The sequence below is a fragment of the Ambystoma mexicanum genome, chromosome 13 (genome assembly GCF_040938575.1).
Source record: "Ambystoma mexicanum isolate Mex_15411 chromosome 13, UKY_AmexF1_1, whole genome shotgun sequence".
Lineage (NCBI taxonomy): Eukaryota > Metazoa > Chordata > Amphibia > Caudata > Ambystomatidae > Ambystoma > Ambystoma mexicanum.
Genome location: NC_090938.1, coordinates 723612949 through 723637390, shown reverse-complemented (window position 1 = coordinate 723637390; position 24442 = coordinate 723612949). Strand labels below are relative to the sequence as shown.

Here is a 24442-nt window from a genome sequence, read left to right as displayed (position 1 = left end):
TGGGAGAGAAAGAGAAAGGCTCAAGAAGTGCGACCATAAGGGTCCATAGGCCGGGCGCAGGAATGACAAAGCAGATGTTGGTGATAGTTTGTCTGGAAAAGGCACTGACATTAAGTGTGAGAGATGGGAAGGCCTAGGATGGAGACCAGGGTGTCCTTGAGGTTCCTCCTTCCAGACTTGGTGAGAAGAGGAAGATAGGTGCTAGAAAAGCAGTTTTTTTTTATTTTTATTTTTTTAAATTGTTTAAGTATTAATACACAATATATGCAGAAAAGAAAACATATCAACAAGTTGAAACAATAGTAGAGAATGCATAAAAACAAAAACTAAAAGAAATCGTTAAACACTCCAGATCTTCTCATATGAAGACAACTTACATTTCAATTTGTAGATCAACTTTTCTGTCCTTGACAGGCAATGCATTTCCTGGATCCATTCCTCGAAAGAAGGAGGGACCCGACCTTTCCATCCTCGGAGAATCAGCCGCTTGGCCACAATGAATGACCTAAAAATCCACTTTTTAAGGGCGGAACTGACAGCAGCCAACCCAGAGTCATCACCCAGGAACACCGTCCTAAAATCCAGGACAGATCCTCTACCTGAAATCCTGTCACACACATCACAGACCCGGTTACAAAAATCTCTGACTCGCACACTGCTCCACAGCATGTGTTCCAGTGACTCAACTTCCTGGACGCAACCCCAACCAATCCTCACCGTCAGTCATGCCCCTTTTATGAAGTGTTTCTGGGCACCAATACACGCGATTCAGAATCTTAATTTGTCGAGACCTCTCACTCAGACTCAGCGAACATAAGGAGACATTACCACACATTCTGCCATGCATCGACATCAATTTCCGACCCAATTCTCTCACTCCAAACTCTCCGCAAATTGTCGTTACTCCGATAATGGAACACGATTAGCCTGTACAGCCTACTGGCCAAACCACCTTCCTTTCCATTCGACTTACCCAGAAAAATACTCACATCCAAAGAGTCAGACCAGTCCATCTCACCCACAGACCTCTTCAGGCGTCTATAAGCAGAGTCTGACAAAGCATCAAAATTCCAGCTCTCTCTCAACTCAGCAGCAGTCAACCACCGATCATCATTCCCCCAAGTCAGAGACCTGTTTAATATCCATTAATAGCCATTCAGGCCAAAAAAAGGTCCTTGAATTATCCCTAATCCTAGGATTCAGCCAAATAGAGGCACTCCTGCACTTAAATGCATCACGACCAAGAAACGTCCAGAATTCCACCCATGAGTGATCAACAAGGCTTCAGGGCCCAGCGGCCCATAGGCATTCGCCTCTGCTACCGCCCAGCTGTCCAATTCACTATTCAAAAACGAACAAAAGAATGAGCAGAAAAGGCCAAATGGTAGGCCCTAAAATTCAGAACACCTAAACCATACAAACGGACTGGAAGCTGCAACTTCCAAAGACTTTTAGTCTCGGCGGTTTACGGTCCCATAAAAATTCCTGAACAAGACGGTCCAGGTCTCTCAAATAACACCTCTTCATTTTCAGTGGAATCATGCTAGATACAAAGTTAATTCTGGGGGTCAAATTCATTTTCAGGGCATTGACTTTACCCCACAGGGAAAGATTGAGCAATGACCACCTTTCCAAATCCATTTTATAATCCCGAATGACCCCACTCATGTTTTCATCAACCATAAGGGAGACAGGATACGACAGCCACATCCCCAAATAGCGCATGCGCACATCACACCAAGTAAACCCTAGTCCCGTAACTAGAGACTTATCACACCTGTTGGACAGGGGCAACACTTCCTACTTGAAGCGGTTAACCTTGTATCCTGAACAAACGTGGTAATCGGACAAAATCCTCAGACAGGGTAGGGACTCTTCCAAATTCTGCAGCACCAACAAGAGATCATCCACATAAAGCCAAGCCTTTTGCACAACTCCCCAACAACTAACACCTTGCAAATCCGGTTCACTTTTGATGCAAACTGCTAGAGGCTCAATCGCTAGAATGAACAGAGGAGAAAGTGGACAACCTTGACACGTGCCCCGATTCATACAAAAAGGCTCCGATATCACCCCATTAGTCTTGACGTCAGCAATAGGATTGGCATATAGGAGAGCAACCCAAGAAACAAAATCCTCGCCTAGATTCATCCTCCTCAGCACCGAAAACAAGTAATCCCAACTTACCCTGTCGAAAGCTTTCTCCGCATCTAGGGAAAGGACAGCGGCATCACAATCCATTCTATCTGCCAATTCCATGGTAAGTAGCAATCTCCTGATATTACTAGACGTACGCCTATTTTTCATGAATCCAGATTGTTCCTCATCAAATTAGGCAAGAACTGTACCAGGCGCATAGCAAGAACCTTGGCGAGAATCTTATCAGTATTAATAAGGCTGATTGGACGATAACTAGCAGGATGATTACAATCTTTTCCTTTTTTCAGAAAGACTGAAATCGATGCATGGTTAGCACTTATAGGCAACGCCCCATCCATTTTGCAAGAAACAAACATATCTCTCAAAAGCTCTAAGGCCGAGTTCGGGAGCATCTTATAAAACTCACAAGGTAGGCCGTCAGGGCCCAGGGATTTACTCACATTCAACTCTAAAATCGCACCTTTGATCTCCTCAACCGTTATCACATCTCCAAGAAGATCATGGTCAGAATCCTGAATCCTAGGCAAATTCAAATGCCAAATAAAGTCCTCACCCCTACCAGTTATACCAGCCTCATTGCTATACAGATTCTCATAGAAGTCACGAAAAATTAGAGTTAATTTTCTTGGGATCAAAAGTAATTCAACCCTCCCGGTCAACCATAGAAGTAATCGCTGACTCCGACATCCTCTTCTTCAACCGATATGCCAGCCATCTGTCACAACGTTCACCCTTTTCAAAATAAGTACACTTAGAATAGAACAAGCCATGCTCAGCCTTCATCGTCAAAAAGTCTTCCATTTCTTTTTTAAGTTTTTTCAAAGTTGTCAATTTTACCGAGTCAGTTGGATCAAGCATCAGATCCCGAGAGATATCACCAATACGTAGTTCAAGACACTGCCTTTACTTCTCTTTTCCGTTTACTACTGGACAACCCTAAACACTACGCATACAGCATTTAAAGGCTTCCCACGTGTTTGCCACACTGGGCCTCATTACGAGTCCGGCGGTAACCGCGGCGGTAAAACCGCCTGGTTACCGCCGGACTCGTATTACCATTCCGCCTCCGTGATTCCCGGAATTACCGGGGCATTACAACCCCGGTTTTCCGGGAATCACGGAGGCGGAATGGTGTAAATCCCCATTCCCATTGAGTCCTATGGGACTCAATGGGAATCGGGATCATGGAAACACCGGCAGCATCTCGTAATGCTGCCGGTGTTTCCACGTCCGCCTGCATGCGGGAGGTGTTAAACCCGCCAGGTCAGACCTGGCGGGAACATCACCTCCCGCCTGCAGGGGTCGGGATCAGGCGGTCCGGAAACAACGGTGGCGGCGGGTTTACCGCCACCGTTATTTCCGGACCGCCAGGGTCGTAAGGAGGCCCACTGACTTCTTCTGAGCGGTTCTCCATAACAAAGTAGTTTGCCTCCGAAACAATCCGCTCCAATATATCATTCAACAGGATAGAGGTGGTCAGTTTCCATGAGAAAGTCCTCTCACACCGAAATTTAGTCACTCAAAATATTACCAATATCACTTGAGACAACACATTCCGACACATTCCCCCCCAGTGAAAATCATGTCTAGTCTAGAAAACACACCATGAGCACTGGAAAAGAAACTGTATTGACGTTTGTCCCGGTTCTTTAGACGCCACATATCCTTCAAATTGCGTTCCTCCAGAAGTGATACATGTGCTCGATGATGACGATCACAACGCAGCACTTGCCTGACCTGACTTCTGTCCAGCATAGGATCAACCACAGTATTAAAGTCCCCCCCAAATAGAACGTTAGAATTATTCAAATCCAACAGGGCCTGTGCCACCATTCTAAAAAAGGAGCCGTCGTCCACTGTAGGAGCATACACATTGCAGAGTGTTAACAATTCCCCCTGAATCTCAACCAACAAGGCAATCATCCTACCATCCTCATCCGTACACTCTTAGAACTTTAACAGGTAGTTTCTTCCGAAATAAAATGACCACTCCCCTTGACCTCGATGAAAAGGAAGAGCCATAAGCAGAACCAACCCACTCCTTTTCCAGCCTAGAAATTCCATCGCCCAAAATATGAGTCTCCTGTAAGAAACAGATGTCAGCATGCATGTCCCGTGACATATGAAACACTTTCTTTTTCTTAAGCAGATTATTGACCCCATTCACATTCCAAGAGACAATACAGAGATCATTGAACGCCCCTCCGGTGTGTGAAGTCATCACTATACTATGAAGGTCTAAAACATCAAAAGCAAAAACCGAACAAGGAAAACCAAAGAAATGACACACACTGAAGTATGAACAAAAATAAAACAAAGAACAAAAAACAAAAGAAGAGCCAAGACTGCGAAGTCTATTCAGCCCAAAAAACAATTGAAACAGCATTTAGAACCATCGCCCGGACCCCTCCCCAGGCACCCTAGAAACTATCAAAGCATCAAAAGTCATCCTTATAAAAAATTACTAGAAAAAGCAGTTTGAGAAGATGGGGATCATTGAGAGCACCATAGTGGGTGTAAAAGAGGGAGGAGAAGAGAAGGAAAACTGCACAAAGCAACGCCCCCACAGGGTGCACAAGGAGGGGATTCAGGAACAAGGGGGGGTAAGCAAAGGGAACAACAAGCAAAAGCAGAGTGCACACAGATCGCAGAAAGAGCAGCAACAGGCAGTGCGTGGAGTGAGCGATGGGATCTGACCAGGCTCAGCTCAACCAACAGAGGAAAAAAACCTGGATGGCAACTGTAGAGATCACAGCATGAGAGATGGAAGGCAGAGTGATAGAGGCCAAAAAAACCTTCACCTAGAGAGAAAAAAGCATGACAACGGAGAAATGCAGAGAAAACAGTGATTGATGCCTAAACAAACAGACTGGGTAAAAGATGCAGCGATACAACGGAAAAGCAGATAAACAGTTTGCAAGGCAGTAGAAAACAGAGTATGACTACCCGGGAGCGGGATGTCCTAATTGATGCGTAGAAGCAGTGGAGGGTTAGATTCACAATGAAATGGAAGAAAGCGCGAGGTAGGGCAGTTGAGTAGGACGCAGTGATGGCTGCACTGTACGACGGCTGCGCTGCATGCTCGCAATCTGCGTTCATCCCCCTGCGTCACACAACACTGCAGCCTTGTCCTGCGAGGGCTTTGCCGGAGAGGGTCCAATCCTTAGCTTTTAAAGGTTTAGATGAGTGGATGTATGCGCAATGCATTATGTACTGATGGCAGCATCTCCTGCGCACCTGTGTCAATACCAGGCCTGGTCCTGCGAGGGCTTTGCAGCAGAGTCCTATCCTCGGCTTTTAAACGTTTAGATGCGTGGACGCAGGCTTTTGACACAGACAGACTTAAGTTGAACTCTTTGAATCCCACCGGAGCATAGGGCAAGTTAAGCATTCAAAAATCCTGACATTTAAGTTAATAAATAATCTTAAATTCAACTTGACATCTCTGGTCTGCGTTGTACTTCATGATGCCTTCACAAATGGTGTCGTGGGATGCAACTCAACTGATACAAGTTGGGGGAGCCTAACGTTTGAGATACTAAGTGCTAGAGCATCAGACCCCTCAGTATCCGCCAAAGGCTTTATAGGTTTTGATATTTTTAGCAGGAGGGATGAGACAATTCCGGCAGGTAAAAGAAGACCAATACCAACGGACTTAATATTAATTCCACCCGCGAACACATACATCAGACTAGCGCCCAAGTTAAGATTAGCATGGAGATTTTGGATTGATTTAGCGGGGGTAATAGACCCTGACTTCAGGGGGATGTTACAGTATTGTTGCAAAATCATGGACAAGATCCCTTTCTGGTTCATTAAGGAGATACGGTAGCTCAGGGGATACTTGAAAAAGTTATGTCCCCTAAACTTAAGAAAAAATCTGGGAAGGAGAACCCAGATAGGGGGACTCAAGGTTTTGGGAAAGCTGATGAGGGAACAGGGCAGCCTCCCCAAACTGAAACAAGAAAACCTGCAGAGGTTGAGCCTGAGACACTTCCTGATCTAGCTTTTGCTCAAAGAAATTGTCCCATTAGCCGAGGCATTTTTGCAGGTGATGCTGGAGCCAGACGGTCGTGAGAAAGAGGGACCCTTCTTTTTTCTGAAGTATGGGCTTCTATATAGAGAAGATACCATCTCGCAAACGCAAGGTCTAGTAAAAAAGTAGTTGGTGATTCCCCAAGTCATAAGCGGGTGTATTAGAGATCGCTCATCTACATCTGACGGGAGGTTATCTGGGTCAAGATAAGCAAATACATTTTATTGGCCAGGAATATACACGAACATTAAAATCTTTATTCAAGTATGTCCAGTCAGCCAGAAAACTAGTACAATTATACCACCACCAGCTCCCTTAACTGTTACCAATGATTGAGGTTTCATTTTCCAAGATTGGTATGGATATTGTGGGACCCCTGGAGACTTCTAAACTGGGGAATAAATACATCCTAGTCACAGTAGATTATGCCACACGTTACCTCGGAGGCCTTCCCTCCCGAGAACTAATACGATGCAGCAGATCTTGAAACATCTACTCCCCTTTTCTCCCGGGTGGGGTTCCCGAAAGATCTTTTTGGATCAGGGCTCAACTTGTATGAGCAAGCTTATGGGGGAAGTTAAAGAACTATTACACATTGCTACCCTTAGAACCTCATTTTATCATCCCAGACACATGGCTTAGTAGAAAGATTTAATAAGACTATGAAAACCATACTGCGGAAGTTAGTTGAACAAGATGGGAAAAATTTGGATCAGGCGATACCCTGGGCCTTGTTTGCAGTTCAGAAAACCCCTACGCCTCAACAGGATTTTCCCTGTTTGAACTTGTTTACTGGGGAGGAACCACAGTATGTCCTAAAAGTGTTGAGGGAGACTTGGAAAGAGAGAGACAGCTTCCATTCCCCTTTCCCAAGCTGCCAGTAGGTTTAAAGAACACATGAAGGTTGTAAGATCTCTGGTACAGGCCCACATGGTTAAGGCACAAGATCAAAAGACCTCTTATGATAAGACATGCATTACTCACCGTAATGGCATTTCTGATGATTGTATCTGCTTAGATTCACATGCTGTGCATATGGTCCGACATCCAGGGGTAACCGCGGAGTATTGCATCTCGTCTTTCGGGGACTGAAAGGGGACGTCGGCATAGGCGTGTCTGTAACACTATCCCTATCGTGACGTGTAGTGTACCCAAAATCCCTCACGCGCCGAGGTCCCTCCGATTGTATTTTTTCTGCCATGAGGGAGCACAATGCTATAGTGAGTGAGTACGTGAAAGAGAGAAAGTAATAAGACGTCTATGTTCCTTCCACCCCGAGCGGGAGGTAGGGATGGCACATGTGAATCTAAGCAGATACAATCAGAAATGCTATTACGGTGAGTAATGCATGTCTTCTGATGCTTGTTTAATCTGCTTAGAATCACTTGCTGTGCATAGACTAGCGAGCAGTACCCGTAGCGAGCAGTACCCGGAGTTGGAGGTGGGTTGTGAGAAGGAACAGTAGGGAAAAGATGTCTTTAATATTGCTTGTCCCACCCGAGAAGCAGACCTAGAATGAGTGTCTAGGCAATAGTGTTTTGTATAGGTGTGTACATAGCTCCAGGTTGCCGCTTTGCAAATGGACTCGAGAGGAACATTTGCAATGAATGCTATGAATGCCCCAGTGCCTCGAGTAGAATGTGCTCTAGGCTTGAAGGGCAGTTCTCTCTTAGCAAGAGAGAAACAGTGTGATGCTTTTGACAATCCACCTTGAGATAGCGGATTTAGAGACGGGATCCCCTTCTCTACCAGCTGCCACTGAAACGAAGAATTGTTTTGTGTTCCTTAGTGGTTTAGTTCTTTCCAGGTAAAACATGACTGCGCTGCGCACGTCTAGTGTGTGAAGGCTTCTTTCGGCCACGTTAGTAGGGTTCTGGAAGAAAGTGGGTAGTTCAAGAGATTGGTTCACATGGAACTTTGTGATGAATTTAGGAGCAAACCTGGGATGTGTACGCAGAACTACCTTATCTTCGTGGACTGTAACAAAGGGGTCTAGAACAGAAAGAGCCTGTAGTTAGCTAACCCTTCTGATTGAAATGATAGCCACTAGGAAGGCTGTCTTATAAGTCAGGTCTTTCAGACTTGCTTTAGGCATATGCTCAAAGGGAGCTCCTATGAGCCTGGTCAAAACCAAATTCAGATTCCGATCCCGGGGCTGGATGAGAAATAGGAGGATAAATCCTCTTAACCCCTTCCATAAAGGCTTTAATCACCGGCGTTTTCCACCACGATACCTTTTGTGGTGATGGGGGTAGGCTGACAGAGCAGCCAGATGAACCTTTAAGGAATTGAAGACTAACCCAGTGTCCAACAGATGGGTTAGATACAGCACAATGTGTGAGGGTGAGCAATCGATGGGATCGACACCCTTGGAGTTGCACCAGACGACAAAACGTTTCCATTTGCTGGCATAGCAATAACGTGTATTAGGCTTTCTCGCTTTCCTGAGTATGTCCATGCACCTCTGAGGGAGTTGCAGGTGCCCAAACTCTATGACCTCAGGAGCCAGGCTGCTAACAGAGTTTGTGGGCATGGGTGTAGGGTCTCCCCCCTGTCCCGAGACACATGTTGTACGGGCAAGGTAGTTTGACTGGTGGGGAGAGGGACATTTCCATCAGGTGAGTAAACCAGGGTTGGCAGGCCCACATGGGAGCCAACAGTATCATGGTTCCTGGTGCATCTTGTGCACAATCTTGTTGAGAAGGGGAGTCGGGGGGGGGGCAGGGTAGAGGGGGGGGGGGGGGGAGTAGACAACTGTCCCCCCGCGACCATGTTATCCAGAGACCGTTCCCCTTGGATCGGTTCTGGGGGTACCTGGAGGCGTAGTCTTGGCATTGGGCGTTCTCCTGAGTAGCGAACAGGTCGATCTCTGGTAAACCCCATTCTGCGAAGACGTTGGATACAATGTCTTCGTGCAGCTGCCACTCGTATTCTTCGGACAGAGGGAAATCTCTGCTGAGTACGTCTGCCAGAAGATTGAGTTCCCCTGGAACATGTTGGGACAACAGAAACATCTTGTGTTTGAGAGCCCATATCCAAATGTTTTGGGACAGCTTGGATAGCCCTGGAGAGCAAGTGCCCCCCTGTTTGTTAAGGTAATACATTGCTGTAGTGCTGTCCGTTAGAATCGGCACCGTCTTCCCTTGCAGTTGCACCTGAAAGGCTTTCAAAGCCTTGAACACCGCTAATAGCTCCAGCAAGTTTATATGGTTGGACGCTACTTGAGGAGACCAAACTCTGTGCGCTGTGTTGAAGCAGATTAGCTCCCCACCCCGTGAGAGATGCGTCTGTCGTGAGAGTGGCATCCACTGCAGGGGTGGTGAAGGTCTTCCCCTTGAAGAAGTTCTCTTGACCATCACTGCAGAGAGAGAACAAGAGCTGGCGAGACAACTACCAGATCTTTCCATTGTCCGCTGGCCTGACACCACTGGCTGTTGAGCCACTCTTGCATGGGACGCATGCGCAGGCGCGCATGGGGTACCAAGTATATGCATGGCGCCATCATGCCTAGCAAGCGCATGGCCTTGTGCACCGTCACCTCCCGACTGGCTACATATCGAGGGATCTGAAAAAGCATGTTCTGAACACCCTCGTTGGAGGGGGAAGACGAGACTGTCTACCGCCCGAATTAGAGCTCCCAGAAATTGTTTTATTTGGCTGGGGACTAAACTGGATTTCTTTTCGTTGATTGAGAAAACCAGGCTGAAGGAGATCTACTGTTTTTTGGGTGTTCGAAAAACAAGCGTTGAACGAGTCCCCCGTGATGAGCCAGTCGCTGAGGAAAGGGTAAACTGGGACTGACAGTCTGCGCAGGTGTGCAGCTGCCACTGCGAGGACCTTGGTAAACACCCTTGGCGCCGAGGCGATGCCGAAGGGGAGTACTTTGAATTGATAATGCTTGTCTTGGATCATGAACCTTAGATATTTCCTGTGCGCTGGCAACATTGAAATATGAAAGTATGCATCTTTCATGTCCAACGTTGCCATGAAATCCCCTCCTTTCAGCAAGGGGGATCACCTCCTGCAGTGTTACCATGCGAAACTTCAGGTTTTATAAACTTATTCGCTGGGCGCAGGTCTAGAACAGGGCGCATGGGGAGATCCTTTGTGTGCAAGGAAGTACACTGAATAAATACCTTTGTTTACCTGAAGAATAGGGACGGCTTCTATGGCGTCCTTTCCCAGCAGTGCTTCCACCTCTTGGATCAGGATCTGTAGATGGTCTGGTGAACGGCGCCGGGAGCGTGGCGGTTGAACTGTGGAGGTCGGGCGAATGCCACACAGTACCCGTGGCCGACCGTCTTTAAGACCCACTGGTCTGAAGTTATCCCCTCCCATGCCATGAGGAAAGATGTTAATTGCTCCCAGTCCGGGTTGACATGGGAGGGGACCTGGACTTGGTGGTCATTTCTGACCAGAGGCTGCGGCTCCTCTGGGATTGGGGCCTCTGCCTCTACCTTTGCCTCGTTTCTGACCCCTTGAAGGGTAGTAAGAGGGGCTTCCAGATGTTTGACCTGTGTTGAAGCTACCCGTGCCGGAGTTGTTTTGACCAGCACGGGCCTGCCCTCGAAAGGACCGCAGAGAGTTATTACCCCTCTGGGAGGAGGGTTTGTGTAATTTGTTGCAAAGACTAGAGTCTCATGCTCCTTCTTGGCGGTTTCCAAAGCCTCGTCCACTGCTTTCCGGAAGAGGTTGGTCTCCTGGATGTGTTTATTAATGAGGGAGGCTTGAGTCTCCGGTTTGAATCCCAATGTATGCAACCAAGCGTGTCTTTTAAGGGTTCCTTGAGCAAGCGACCTGCCTGCAGTTTCCGCAGTGTCCAGGGTGTTCTTGACCACATTCTGATTAACTTGTCTTCCTTCTATTACAATGGAGAGAAGCTTCGACTTGGTGGGTTCGGGGACCTCTTGGAGGCCTTCCTGGATCAAGTTCCATTGGGCATCAGCATAACTTGCTAACAGTTGTATTATTAGCAACCCGTATAGTGTATGCAGCCGCTGACGTGACACGTTTGCCAAGGGCATACAGCCGCTTAGATTCCTTGTCCGGCGGTGATTCTCCCGTTGCAAGGGGTACCCCTGCCCTCTTACTAGTGGTAGTCACTACCAGTGAATCTGGGATGGCGTGTCCTTTGATGTATAGAGGGTCGGGAGGGGAAGGAAATAACTTTTCGACCCTCGGGTTCACAGCCCGTGTTTGAGCTGGCGTCACTAAAGAGGGGGCTACCCTTCTCTTAACAGAGTTAAGGAGGGGGATGGATTGACTTGCTAGAAGTTTCTCCTTAATGATATCCTCCACAAAATCCTACTTAGGTACCGCCTCTTGAGTGGAAATTTTAAGTATTCAGCTGCTTTTTTCAACATAGTGTTGAATGCCATTTGGTCATCCACAGGCGAGGCCTGGCGAGCTGGGGTGGACGGAGGAGAGTCTAGGCACAAAACATCAGAGTCCTGATCTTGCTGTGTCCATGGGTCCTGACCTTCCTGCTGGGTTTCCTCCGAGTTGTCCGTAGTATCCTTTTCTTCCTCATAGTTTTGCAGAAAAGAAGCTGCTTCTTCTTCATCATAAAGATGTCTATATGTGTCCATCTTGACCACATCTTCCTGTTGGAAAACATGAGACTGCATCTGAAGGCTAGGCTCTACCCGAGCCCTTTTCGGTGGAGGATGATCAGAAAAACTGATAATCTGCTCCAGCCGATCCATACACCCTTCACATTTTTCTGTAGTCCATTTAGAGGACCCAAACAGGCCTGCACGTGGAGAAACAACGTTCTCCGCTCTGCGGCGTCGAAAGGAGTCCCTTAGGGTGTCGGAGAGAGGCTCTCGACTTTCTTCGTAAGCATCCTCAGAATCGGGAACCCGATCCGTCAAAACTCTTTCCGTGGCTTGTCCCATAACCTTAGGCAGAACCGGTGTAAGACCCACCGCCGCCGTAATTCTGTCGATACTGCTTACGATAGACGCTGAATCGTCGTGAGACAATGGCTCCAATGATTTATCGGCAGGTGCAGTACCTTCCGCGGTGATAGAGGGCCTAGTGGTAGGTTTTTCGGGTAGAGGCCTAGCTGTAGTTTCCCAGCCTACCGCGGCCTTAGAGGCCGTTGAATCGTCGGGCTCCCGCGCTTCGACGCGTGTAGTTTTTGAAGTAGTGCCCTTATTTGGCTTTGAGTGCCCAGTCGCAAGACACTGATGCGGATGTGGGGAAGGCTTTGGATCTGAACGATCTGAGGGAACCGGTGAAGATTTCGGCGGCCCTGTTGGCGCTTTGGCCTTTTTCGACGAAGACGTCGAAATCGGCGTAGGGGTTGTTTGCTTGGTGGGATGCACTTGTACGCCCCTGTCGCCGGGTGTTGTCCCTGTAGCAAGACCGGAGTCAAGCCTTAAGGGGTCGGGGACGGGCGCGGCGGACCTAGAAGCGTCCACCTCAAGGTCTAAAACATCCGTAACGGATGTTTGGTCATCCGAAGTACCCCCGTCACTTTCAGCGGGTGTGGCTCCCTAAGGGTCTTAGGTCGAAGGAGCTTGCACGCTGCTTCTCGTCGTGCTCTAGGGGGAGACAGGCGTTACAAGTCCTTTGTTCGTCCTTCCAAGGATATCTGACCCTACACTTAGGGCAGAATCTAAAAGGAGTCCCTTCCATAGCTAAAGGGAAGGGAGACCAGACCAGAGGGGAAAGGAGGAAAGACATACTTTGACAATATGGCCACCCTGACCCCACTCTCCCTACTGTATAGGTCGGCCAGATGGTCCGACCACGTGGAAAATCCGGCCGCCGGATCTTAGGCGCCGAAATCCACAGCCGCAGACGAATCCCCCGAAGTCTTCGTCGAAGATGTTCTTTGGGCAAAGTAATTAAACAGGGAATAAGATCAACAATGTCTCTAGTAAGAGCTCTGCTAAGGGCGACCAGTTATCTGGGCGGAACAAAACAATTTGAGGGACCTCGGCGCGCGAGGTTTTTTGGTTACACTACACGTCACGATAGGGATAGTGTTAGACACGCCTATGCCGACGTCCCCTTTCGGTCCCTGAAAGACCAGATGCAATACTCTGCGGTTACCACTGGATGTCGTCAGAAAGAGGTTTCCCTCAGGTCCTTTTCGATAAGTCAAAGGTACTCGTCCTGGTGCCAACTTCAGAAAATAAACTTGGATCCAAGTGGCATGGACCATATAAAGTAATAGAACAAACCGGTCCATGTAATTATAAAATCTCAACCTGATCGTGGCCTCTAAACCCAAATCTATCATATCAATATATTAAAATAATGGAACGACAATCCCACGCAAAAGCCAGCCATAATATTATCTTGCTTCTTGCCCGAAGACACAAAGTAAGGCCTTATTTCATCTGACCTCAATAATAATCAGAAACAGGACCTATATGAGCATAAGGCAGTAAACTGATGTGTATCGGGAAGAACCAGAGAGAGTGAAGGATATCTTTCATATCCGCACTCCAGTAGGTAAAGTTGTACATCTAAAACCATATGGATTATCTGAGGCTAGGAAGGAAACCATAATTCAGGAAGTCAGAATCATGTTAGAATCTAACATTATTGAACCTTCTAATAGCCCTTGGTCCTCTCCCATCTTGTTGGTGGCAAAGCCCGATGGAAGTTGATGTTTCTGTATAGATTTTCGAAAAGAATTGAATGCCATTTCTGCTTTTGATGCTTAACCGATGCCCGTATAGATGATCCGATAGATTGGCTGGGTAATGCTGTATATCTGTCAACCCTCGGCCTTACAAAGGGATATTGGCAAGCTCCGTTGCATGGGCCCGATACGGAAAAAACTGCCTTTGCCACTCCCATAGGGTTGTTTCAATTCAAAGTCTTACCTTTTGGGCTACAAGGTGCTCCTGCAACATTCCAGAGACTCATGGATAAATCTTACAACTATACTAAGAATTTTGCAGAGCCTATATAGATGACATTGTGATACATAGCAAAACATGGGAAGATAATTTGTACCACCTCTATACCCTCATAAGAGTCCTAGGAAAAGCAGGGTTATTTAATTTGGTGTTGGAGCCCTTGTTGGCATATAAACGTCAGATGGGATGTATCGGAGGGTTTGTGCTGTGTGATGGGGAAGTAAAGGCTCTGGCTTATGTGGATGATGTTGTGATTGTCGTAAATGACCCTGTTGGAGGTCCTGTGTTACGGGAGGTCTTTGATGAGGTGGGTAGGTTATCCGGATACAGGATCAATTGGGATAAGACGGTATTTCCGGTGAGGGCTTCGCCGGGTTGTGAACAGCTGTTGGGGTGAGACTGTAAATGGGAATATTCTAGTGTGAAGTATTTGGGGATTTATATTACTCGTGACTTTGGAAAGTTGGTAAGTTTTAATGTTGATAAAATCATTGAGGTTCTTAAGCGGGACATTATGAGATGGGGATGTGTAAATCTGACTCTTTGGGGCAAAGTCAATGCTATTAAAATGATTTTGCTGCCGAAGATTCTGTATGTTGTTCAATCTCTGCCTTTACATTTTACAAAAGGGAACATTTGCACGTATAGATTGTTTCAGGATTTTTTAATGGGGATTTGGGAAGAGGGCCAGGGTTCCCCGGTTCATTATGGTCAAGAGTGTTAAGGATGGAGGATTTGAGTATCCGATTTTGGGAAATTACTGTAGTGGTTTCTTGTTGAAGAAAGGGTCTTGTTACTCTGGTGTTGCTCTGCACCGGATGCCGTAGTGGGTACAAATTGAGATGCAGCGGTTTTTGCCTTATGATATTAAATGTTTATTTTCTTTTGGGAAATTGCCTAAGAAGGTACAGTGTTTGAAGTCCGTGTTGGCTACTAAAGGGGCGATGTCGTCGTGGATTGTTGGTACTGGTCAGGAATTATATCTTTATGAGGAGGCCTCGCTTTGGCATAATCCTGGTCTGCTGTTTGATAATAAGGTGCTGTTTTGGAAGAGTTGGATTCAGAGAGGAGTTTTGACTATTGGAGATGTGTGGAATGAGGCTGGGGTGGTGCCTTTTGAGAGTTTAGTAGAGAAATTTGGTTTGGGGAACAGGGAATTGAGGAGATATAATATTTTGGTAGCTTTACTCATTGAGCGGAGAGAGATGTTGGATGCTCCATTTCTGAAAAAGCAGGACAACTTTTTTGGAGATGGGATTTCAGAGAGTGTCTACGTTTACGCAGTTTATGCTTCCGGATAGGCAATGGTTGGATTCGTGGGAAAAATTGAGGTTGTCATGGACAGAAGAGTTGGGCAGGGAACTAACATTGAGAGAATGGGATAGGATTTGGAGAGTGCCGACGACAACCAAAGTGGATTTGGAATTGCGCTACATCCATCAAAGGATAGTGGGCAGAATTTATTGGACTCCAGCGCGTATGTGCAAATTGGGTTTAGTTGATGGTGCTTTGTGTTGGGGTTGTGGGAAAGAACAGGGTACACTGTTGCATATGTTATGGCATTGTGAAAGGGTGGTAGGCTTTTGGAGGGAGGTTCTTGACAGGAATGACCAGATTTGGAAGATTGCCTACCCGCGCAATCCCTTTGCAGTTATATTTTTGTTTTATGGTGGTGGGAGTAATGCGAGTTGGGTGGCGTGTGCAGTGCGTAATGTTTTGTTGGCGGCAGCTAAACAGGTGTTGAAGGTTTGGAAGACACGGAAAAAGCCGATGGTGGAGGAGTAGATTTTGGATGTTAGGGCTTTGTCGAGGTTTGAAAAGACGATGTTTCGTAAACGGGATAAGGCAGACCTTTACGGTGACATATGGGGGGATTTTGATGACCTTTATGGATAAGGCTGGGTGGTGTTATGGCGTGGAGTGCAATAGTTTACTTTCATATTCTTGGGGGTGGGGGGCTTTGTGTGGTCTTGTTTGTATGTTATTTGTTTGGTACATTTGATTTGGTTTTCGATTGTTTTCTAGGTTTGATATGGTGGGATACGGGGTTATGATATAAAATTCTGCTGTATTGTTTCCCACTATTGTACGTTACGCAGTTCAATGACTATGGATGTTGTTACTGTTTGTGAACTATTGTTGTTAATTAGAAATAAAGAGTTTAAAAAAAAAAAGCAGGGTTAACCGCTAATCCAAGAAAATGCAAATTGGCCCAATCAGCGGTAAAGTACCGGGGATTTTGTATAGGTGATAGCACCATCCAACCGCAACAGGAGAAAGTGAGGGTCATCCCAGACACACCACCTCCGAATACAAATAAAGATACAAGGGCCTTTTTGGGATTAATCGGGTACTACTGCAGATTAATTCCAAATTTTTCCAGTAAATAATTCAGAATGACAGACAAGTCGAGAAATGCTGCGCCCCAAAAGATCAGGTGGGAAGAAGATGAAATCTGTTATGCAAACTTAAAGCAGGCCTTATGCCAGAGCCCCATTTTAGGCATGGCTGACTTTTTCAAGGAATTCATTCTTCAAACTGAAGCTTCTTTAACAGAGTTAGGAGCTGTTCTGTCACAAAACTATAATGTGTTTGAACTTCCCATTTTATACATCAGCAGGAAGCTTTCCCTGAGAGAAAAAGTATTCAGTCATTGAGTTTGAGTCACTAGCAATCAAATGGCCATAATTATTACCTCTTAGGTCGCAGGTTCTGTTTGGGGACAGATAACTCCCCTCTAGTTTGGATTGCTCAGATCGAGGAATCCAACCCTCGGGTAATGCTGTGGTTCTTGGAGCTTCAACCATATTGCTTCACAGGAGAACACCGGAAAAGCCGAAAGGAAGGCAACAGACTTCCTCTCCCGGTTTCCCTGTGAAGCAACTCCGTCCAACCCGCATTGGGGAAGGGTATGTGAGAAACCGGAGGGTGTTCACACTCCTAAAGCCCTTTGATCCTCTACACAGGTGGCCAGGGAAAGGCCATCGCTTTTGGATTCTGACCCTGGGGGCGGAGAAGCGAGGGAGGATCACCTGGGTGGCAGGTCCTTGGGGACTGGGAGTGGGATAACCTCAGGCGAGACATGGTATCCCCTCTTACTGAGGTACCTTACCATCAACCGACATTTCTGGGTTATTGCAAGTCAGCTCCCTTCAATTCGACATATGAGACACTTGTTAGTACTAAGACGAGGAAGAGGCGACAGAGTGAGGAACACCATACAATCACACCACTTTTGGTACTGGGGCGAGGTAGATGCTTGCAAGGTGGTATGAAGACTAGGCTTGTCCTTTAATCAGGCAAGGCTGATTGAGAGAACACACCTGCAACCTGTTAGAAGGTTGCAGGGGTGTAAAAAACGAAGGAAAACGCAACCCCGAGAGCAGCAGCAGGGAGACTCACTACAAGTGACAAGCGTCGAGAAACTTAATGGAAGAGAGGCGAGCTACTGGAGGGAACTGCCATGGGGAGGCCAAAGGTGCACAGCACAGAGATGCTGATGAGATGCTGTTGAGATGCAAATGACCGCAGGAAGAGGTGACCTGAGACAGCCCGGCATGGGAGGAAGAGCTCTGTGGAGCGGACTGGCAGTAGAAAATGGAGCAGGGTGGGAAGGCTGCCCCTTTTCCCTTTTAATTAAATTACTTCTTCATGGTTGCCGAGAAGCCGGCCCAGGGGTGTCTAAGGGGCAGAGGTTGGACCCCAAGCAGCAGAGGCTGCAGATTGTGCGCTCTGTGCTGTGACGAATACTTCTAAAGAGACCAGGGAGTTTCTGTGCAATAAGAAACCCGGTGTGTGATGCAAGTGATTGATCATTCTATTTGGGCTGAAATACTATGTAGCTAGTTGCGGAGTGGTCGCGTGCATTACAAAAGCACGATTTCGAAGGTCTCCGCTCCTAGACCCTTTCCATTGTTGACCTTTGAAGAACCCAAAAAATACTTTGCATCGGAGTGGTCACGTTTCATAAAGAAGAACACGTTCTAAAGTCTGAGTGTTGGGAATTTTTCTTAAAGTGAAACGCATAAATATTCCATAGTGGGCTGAATGAAAACAAGAGCATGGACCTAATCAATGCTTAGAGAACGCTGAATTCAATACATACTATATAAATAAGCAGAATACCAGTGAATGGAACTGTGCAATCAGTAGGAATCACTGCATACTGCATTTAGAAAACAGAACTTTCAAGTTTAAGAAAATCCCTGAATGCTGGGAAATGAATCCCATTAATAATATGGAATCCTGAAAATCACTATTATATGAAGAAAGGAAGTGAACATGCATGGGCCAAAAAGTGGATAAAGAAACAGCCAAGGCCCTTCTTTTTTGTGTGTTCTGAACTATGATGGAATACCAGTCTTGGGGAAGGGAACCACTTCCTTACCCTTTCTTGTGAGTTGTGAACTATGGTGAAATGCAAGTCTTGGAAAGGGGAATCCTGAAACTTCTTAACACTTTTTGTGCTTTGAATTGTGTTGTTTGGAACTTGGGGAAGGGAACTCCGAGAATGGTTTCAAAACTATATACTCTTGAACTTGAAAAAAGGACAACTCAGACTTTTTGTGGAACTATTTTATACTAGGGGAAGGGAGTCGAAAGAAAGCTGCGTGCTGAAAGCTAAGAACAATTGTTGAACACTGTTCCTTTTGATTATTACATCCCTACACACTAAACATTGGTTTATTGTAGTGTTGAGGGAATGGATAGGGTTTGAACACAGACAAACCTTTAACTTAGACTTTCCTTTAGTTTTAGTTAAGTAGGGAAATCCCACCTTAGCAAAGGGCAAGTAAGGCCTTCAACCAACCTAACATTTAAGTTAACAAATATTATTTTATTCAACTTGATATCTCTTGTCTGTCGTACTTCATGATGTCTTCACACAAGGTATCAAAAAGGAGATATTAAAGCTTTCAGTATGGTGGAGGAAGAATTGTCATTGGAAGGAGGAGTGTTAAGAGGAGCTAAAAGAGTAGTTCCTCCCCTGGATATTAGAGGCGCGTCATACTACCCATGTGAGGCATTCAGGCATAGCAGACACCAAGGGTTTGGTTAGAGAAAATGTTTGATCAAGTTAATGTTTTGGACACATGGACAGTGTATATAATTGTGACGATGAGACACAGACTGATCTTTAGTTTTAGTTTCCTAGGTATGGAAACTCTTTAGGATAGGCATGGGTGGGGGGGGGGTAGAGCAATTACTCTACTCCAGAAAGCTCCTGCCACTCTAACTTACCTTTCAATGGCCTAGACTGCTACAGACCTGCACCATGCATTATCAGAGGGATATGTGACCAACATCCTAAACCTATTCATGGCTGGAGAGCAAACACTGCCTGCAGTATAATGCTAACTAATACCATACCCCAAGAGAACACAACGATTAGCCTGAGCCAAATCTAGACAGAAATGCGATTGTTAGCATATGCCACACTTAGCTGGAATTTCTCGAGTTTAGTCTGTGCCGGATCTAGACAGATTTGATTGTTAGCATGTGCCACACCTAGATGGAATTCTCAAGCTTGGCACGCGTTGCATCTGGATAGAAATATTATTGTTAGCATATGCCACACTCATATGGAATTTCAGAAATATGACTGTTTGCATATATGATTCTCAGCATGCACCACACTTAGAATTCTGAACCTAGCTTGTGTCGCATCTAGACGGAAATGTGACTGTCAGCATGTGCCACACCTAGATAGAATCCCACAATTGCAAGGACAGCAATGCCAACTAACCAACCAACTAACTAACAATTCCATCCCTCTGCATACACCTCTCAAACTATAACCAAACAACCAGAAGCCTAAAACGCAGCAATCCGCACAAACTTCACAACAATGCAACAACAAACAAACCACACAGACCTGCACAACAGCACACGACGACTACGGACCACAAAACACCCCAAGCCCAGCCAATGGACCCACCGGGCTGAGGCTGTCAACAGCACATCGCTGCTCTCTTGCACTTTTCCAGGTTATCCCCACTAACCCACCCCCTCTCCTCCCCTTTTCAGAGCCGCCAGAGCACCAGGGGACCACTTTGGTGGTGATAGTGCGCGGTACAAATGTCCTTTAACATTAACATAGGAACAGATGGGAACTAATTACGAGGTCAGCGGTAACCCGCTGGTGCGACCGGCGGGTTGCCGCCGACCCCGTAATGCCAGTTCAGCCGCCTGGCTTCCCGGTGCCACTGGGACATTGCAAGTCCCGGCAGAGCGGGAAGTCAGGCAGCAGATCTTTTAAGTCCCCATGGGAATGGGGACTCTGAAGCACCAGCACCGTTGGTGACAGTGCTTCCATGACAACTCTGCCTGTCGGGGCCGTTGCGCCCGGCAGGGTCAGACTGCCGGGTGCAGCGGCCCCGGCAGGCAGATTTGTAGTGTGGCGGTCCGGAAACAAGGATGGGAAGCTTACCAGCACCCTTGTTTCTGGACCCGCACACCAGTAATGAGGCCTATGGGGCTTTATTCAACCCTTTTATTTTAATAAAAATGGCTGATGTTGAAAACACTACCACTTTGTGTACATCTCTCATTTGTGACCCCTCACATATCTCTGAGCCAATCAGAAATTGGTCACTGAAAACTGAATCATTAAAATGAGAAAATGTTTTTGGAAAGTGGATCATCTAAAACTATCTTAAGCGCCTGAAAAACCTTCAATGAATCAGCGACAGAAAAGGAGCGATTACGGTACCCTGGGCTCCTAGAAGGGCAGGAACCTTTGTATCTCTTTTGATTTATACTCCCCTAAAGACATTGCGACACAGAAGCAAGAGGAAAGCACTGTTGTATCCAGGCAACATTGTTCACAGAATACGAAGCTTGTCTGAGCGCAAGTCTGAGCAAGTTTGACAAAAAGGAAAAGTGCTAAGAGTAAACCAAGGGAAATAACAGAATGGATAGAGAGGTAGATCGTTATGTCAGGGAATGTATCCATAGTGATAAAGTACTTATCACTAGGACTCCCCCCTAGTACCATTGAGAGTGGAGACCAGACCGAGAGTTAAGGTAGCCATGGACATTGTGGGGCCTTTTCATGGCATACAATCAGGGAAGAAAACTGCTTAAGTGTTAATTGATTATTGCATAATTTAATTGCTAATTGATACGTTTGTCAGAGAAGTAACTAGAGACACAGTAATTGAATTTCTACAAAAAGTATTTCAAAGGAAGGGTGCTCCTGAGGAGTTACAGATAATGGGACAGTTTGGGTCCATGAAAATGGTATCATATCGCGGAGATAATGACAGTAATATCACACGCTGTTGTACCATCTCGAGGCCCATGGGCTTGTCGAGAGGTTAAAAAAGGTGGTTGGTAGTTTTGTTCAGACCTTGATGCGAGGGAAGTACTAGTTGCAATGTTGTATGCATACAGGGTGAGAAAGCACCCCAGCAAATATGAGTGACAATTCTAATTTGGACAGGAGGAGGAAGGTTGTGATGAAAAAAACAGTGAGATATGCAGGAATGAATGTGGGAGATGTAGTGAAAATCAAGTTGCCGGTGGAAGTCCATATAAGGGGTCAACATTTAGCAAACCTGTCAAAATATCAAAGGTCACCAGCTCAAGTGTTTTGACTAGTGATGGCTGCTGGTGGGGTTTGGGTTGAGTTGCCAAAGTTAACCATTAGTATTATTTCTGTTCATTTTTGTTATTGTTGACGGGAGGGAGATGTGCTATCCCCCGCCCCATCTTCCCTTTCAATTCCTCCCCCTCCTCACCTACTTAATGTTATTACGGTTGATGTGAGGGAGATGTGTTATGTTCTCATATTGAACTTGGAATTTGGTAAGTGGAAAATTAAGAATTGCATCTTGTGTACAGAACCTGAGAGGGACACAGCTGGAAGAACGACTGGTTAGAGAAGGAGGGCGGCAGCGGCCATCTGATGTACATTTAATAAATACATGAAACTTCACCTGGCGTTGTGTACCTGCTTTACATCACACCCGAGGAACATGGATATAACTACTGCTCTGTCACTCCTGTGACAGAGTGTCACTGCAGGGAACTCATGCCACATCACCTCAATGACCTTTGAGATCCAGGGGGCCCGAGGGAGGGTTAGAGTTTGGGACTGGTGCACATGTACTCACGTTCCCAGGATTTCGCATAGATCCATTCTGAAAGAAAAGTAAGGGTTTGTGAAATCAGACAAACCAGCAAGACATTGAAGTTAAATAAAAAATATGTATTACTGTTAATCAAACGTACCCATTTCTGCAGGAAATGTTTCTGTAGTAAAAGAAAAACAAGTGATGTATTAGATCTCAAACATTTTTACTATAAAACATAACCCTGCCCTCAATGTAATGCTTCCCCTCTAGCTCCCACCACTGCACCTCCACTCCCCGCCCTTTTACCTAGTGTCTGCCCTCCAGCACTTCACCCTGCACTCCCTGCCTTCTACCCAATGCCTCCCCTGCATCTCCAAGGATTGTACTCAGCACACCCTGTCAATCACATAATGCCTCCCACCACTGCACCCCCACTTCCTGCCCTTCACCTAATTCCTCCCCTCCACCACCTGCCACTACATCCCCTACTACCTTGGGTGTCCAACTGTCATTTTTTGGCTTGTACTCCCAGTCGCCCCACCGCCCGCCCCCAGAGATGTCACTCTTTCGAATCTCAACATTCTCAGCACACAGTAAAGGACCACGGAAAAGTGCATTACAATCAGACAATTTAGCCTCTTTATTGTATCAGGAAAATCATGCTCCGATAGCTGATAAAAGGACCTCCTATTTTGAACCCAACACTGGCTCAGTGTCCTCGCAGGCAATACTTCAGGGGGATTTAAAAGTTACATCCGAGGTATTGCATTAACCCCTACCTGCGCATCTCTCAAACCCGAACGATTGCAATTGACTGCATTGGGAGGGTAACATGCATTGGAAGGTACCCTATTGCCCTAACACCACAAGAACTAAAGGCGGTTAATGCTAGGTTTCAGGCACTAGTCGACCGTGAAGTTAAATTATTATCTAAGCCAGTCCAAGTTGTGATTCCCCCAGAAAACATGGCCTGGGACCCTTCTCATGTGGCCAGGGGAAGGCAGACGCTTCCTGATGCTGACCCTGGGGAGAGGCAGTTTTCCAGTCCGCATGAAGCAGTAGAAGCAGAGAGCCCACCGGCAGCCAAGTGAGCGGACGCACAAGCCAAACCCAGTGAGTTAATTTGAACAATGTGACCCTGGAGAGCTCTGTGATCGCCTGCTACCCAAACAAAGGCCTTTTGAATACCGAACTAATTAAAATAAAACCAAGTGGCAGAAAAGTACATACTGTATGAATCGAACTGGTGAGAAGCTAAGCGATTTACAGGAGACGAAGTGCCAGAATCATTGTAAATTTAAATGTCAGAACAATTGCCACCACCACACAAGGGCAATATTTCTAGAACCCAAAACCAACAAATACTGCCAAAGCCAAAAGAGGGCAATAGTGATCTAGTTGAAGGGAACCAACATTGCCAAACTCAAAAGGGGTGGGGGCGGTGGGGGAGGGAGTTAAGCAACCAGCTGTGTATGAACCCTATTGTAAAAGAGAGACAGAGGCAATAGAAAGAACTGACCTGTACATGCATTGCCTAAGCCAAATAAGAGCAGAAGTGTGAGAAGCCCAGTATCAGCACTTGGCTAAAACCAAAGTGGGAAAACAAGAGTGGCAGGAAGGCGACTTTTCTGATAGAAGAGGTCAGGAGGAGAGGAGCATAACCTGCATTGCATGTGGCAATCACAAGTGTGGAACAAACAGCACCAATGTGTCTCATGTTTTCCCAGAAGTAGTAGTCAACACTGAAGTTGTGGAAAGTTGAAGACTATCATTGTACAAAGCAGAAGAACAAGTTACTTACCAACTGTAACGTTCTTTCGATGGGATGTTCCTCCCACGTATTCCTCATCTTAGATATATCCTTACCTTCAGCTTTGCTGCTTCGGAAATGTTTTCCCTCCCTCTACACCAGAGGGCGCTCCACTCGAGGCGGCGGCGATGTCCCTCGGCGGCATCCGTCGAGCATCAACGTCATCCGTTGTATAAATGCCTTGAGCGCACCCATTAGCTTCAGTTTTTTCGTCTATCAGAGCCTATGGATTATAATTAAGGGCGTGCCTCTTTTGACCAAGCCTTAAAGGAAATTAGAGTGTAAAACACAAACTGTACTGTGGGGTACGATGGGAGGGTCGATGAGGAATACGAGGGAGGAACATCCAATCGAAAGAACGTTACAGTTGGTAAGTAACTTGTTATTCGAATGGATTGTGTCCTCTCATGTATTCCTCATCTTAGATATACTCCCAAAGCAGTTTTGAATTGGAGGCGGGAGTCCAGACTTTTTTTTG

General features: G+C 46.3%; 1 protein-coding gene across 3 annotated transcripts in view; it reads right to left on the bottom strand.

Annotated features, from left to right (window-relative positions):
* Positions 1 to 24442, bottom strand: part of LOC138521810 (E3 ubiquitin-protein ligase TRIM39-like) — a 283884-nt gene that overhangs the window by 108765 nt on the left and 150677 nt on the right. For 2 of the 3 annotated variants that reach the window (XR_011283131.1, XM_069634925.1), the window contains exons 6-7: positions 22312 to 22332; positions 22194 to 22220 (exon numbers count right to left, since the gene is read on the bottom strand). The exons of the other annotated variant lie outside the window; for it this stretch is intronic. Coding sequence is in view for 1 of the 2 variants with exons in the window: in XM_069634925.1 (XP_069491026.1) it covers positions 22194 to 22220; positions 22312 to 22332 (48 nt within the window). In the remaining variant the exon portion in view is untranslated. The remainder of the gene's footprint in view (positions 1 to 22193; positions 22221 to 22311; positions 22333 to 24442) is intronic. 3 annotated transcript variants of the gene reach the window in all.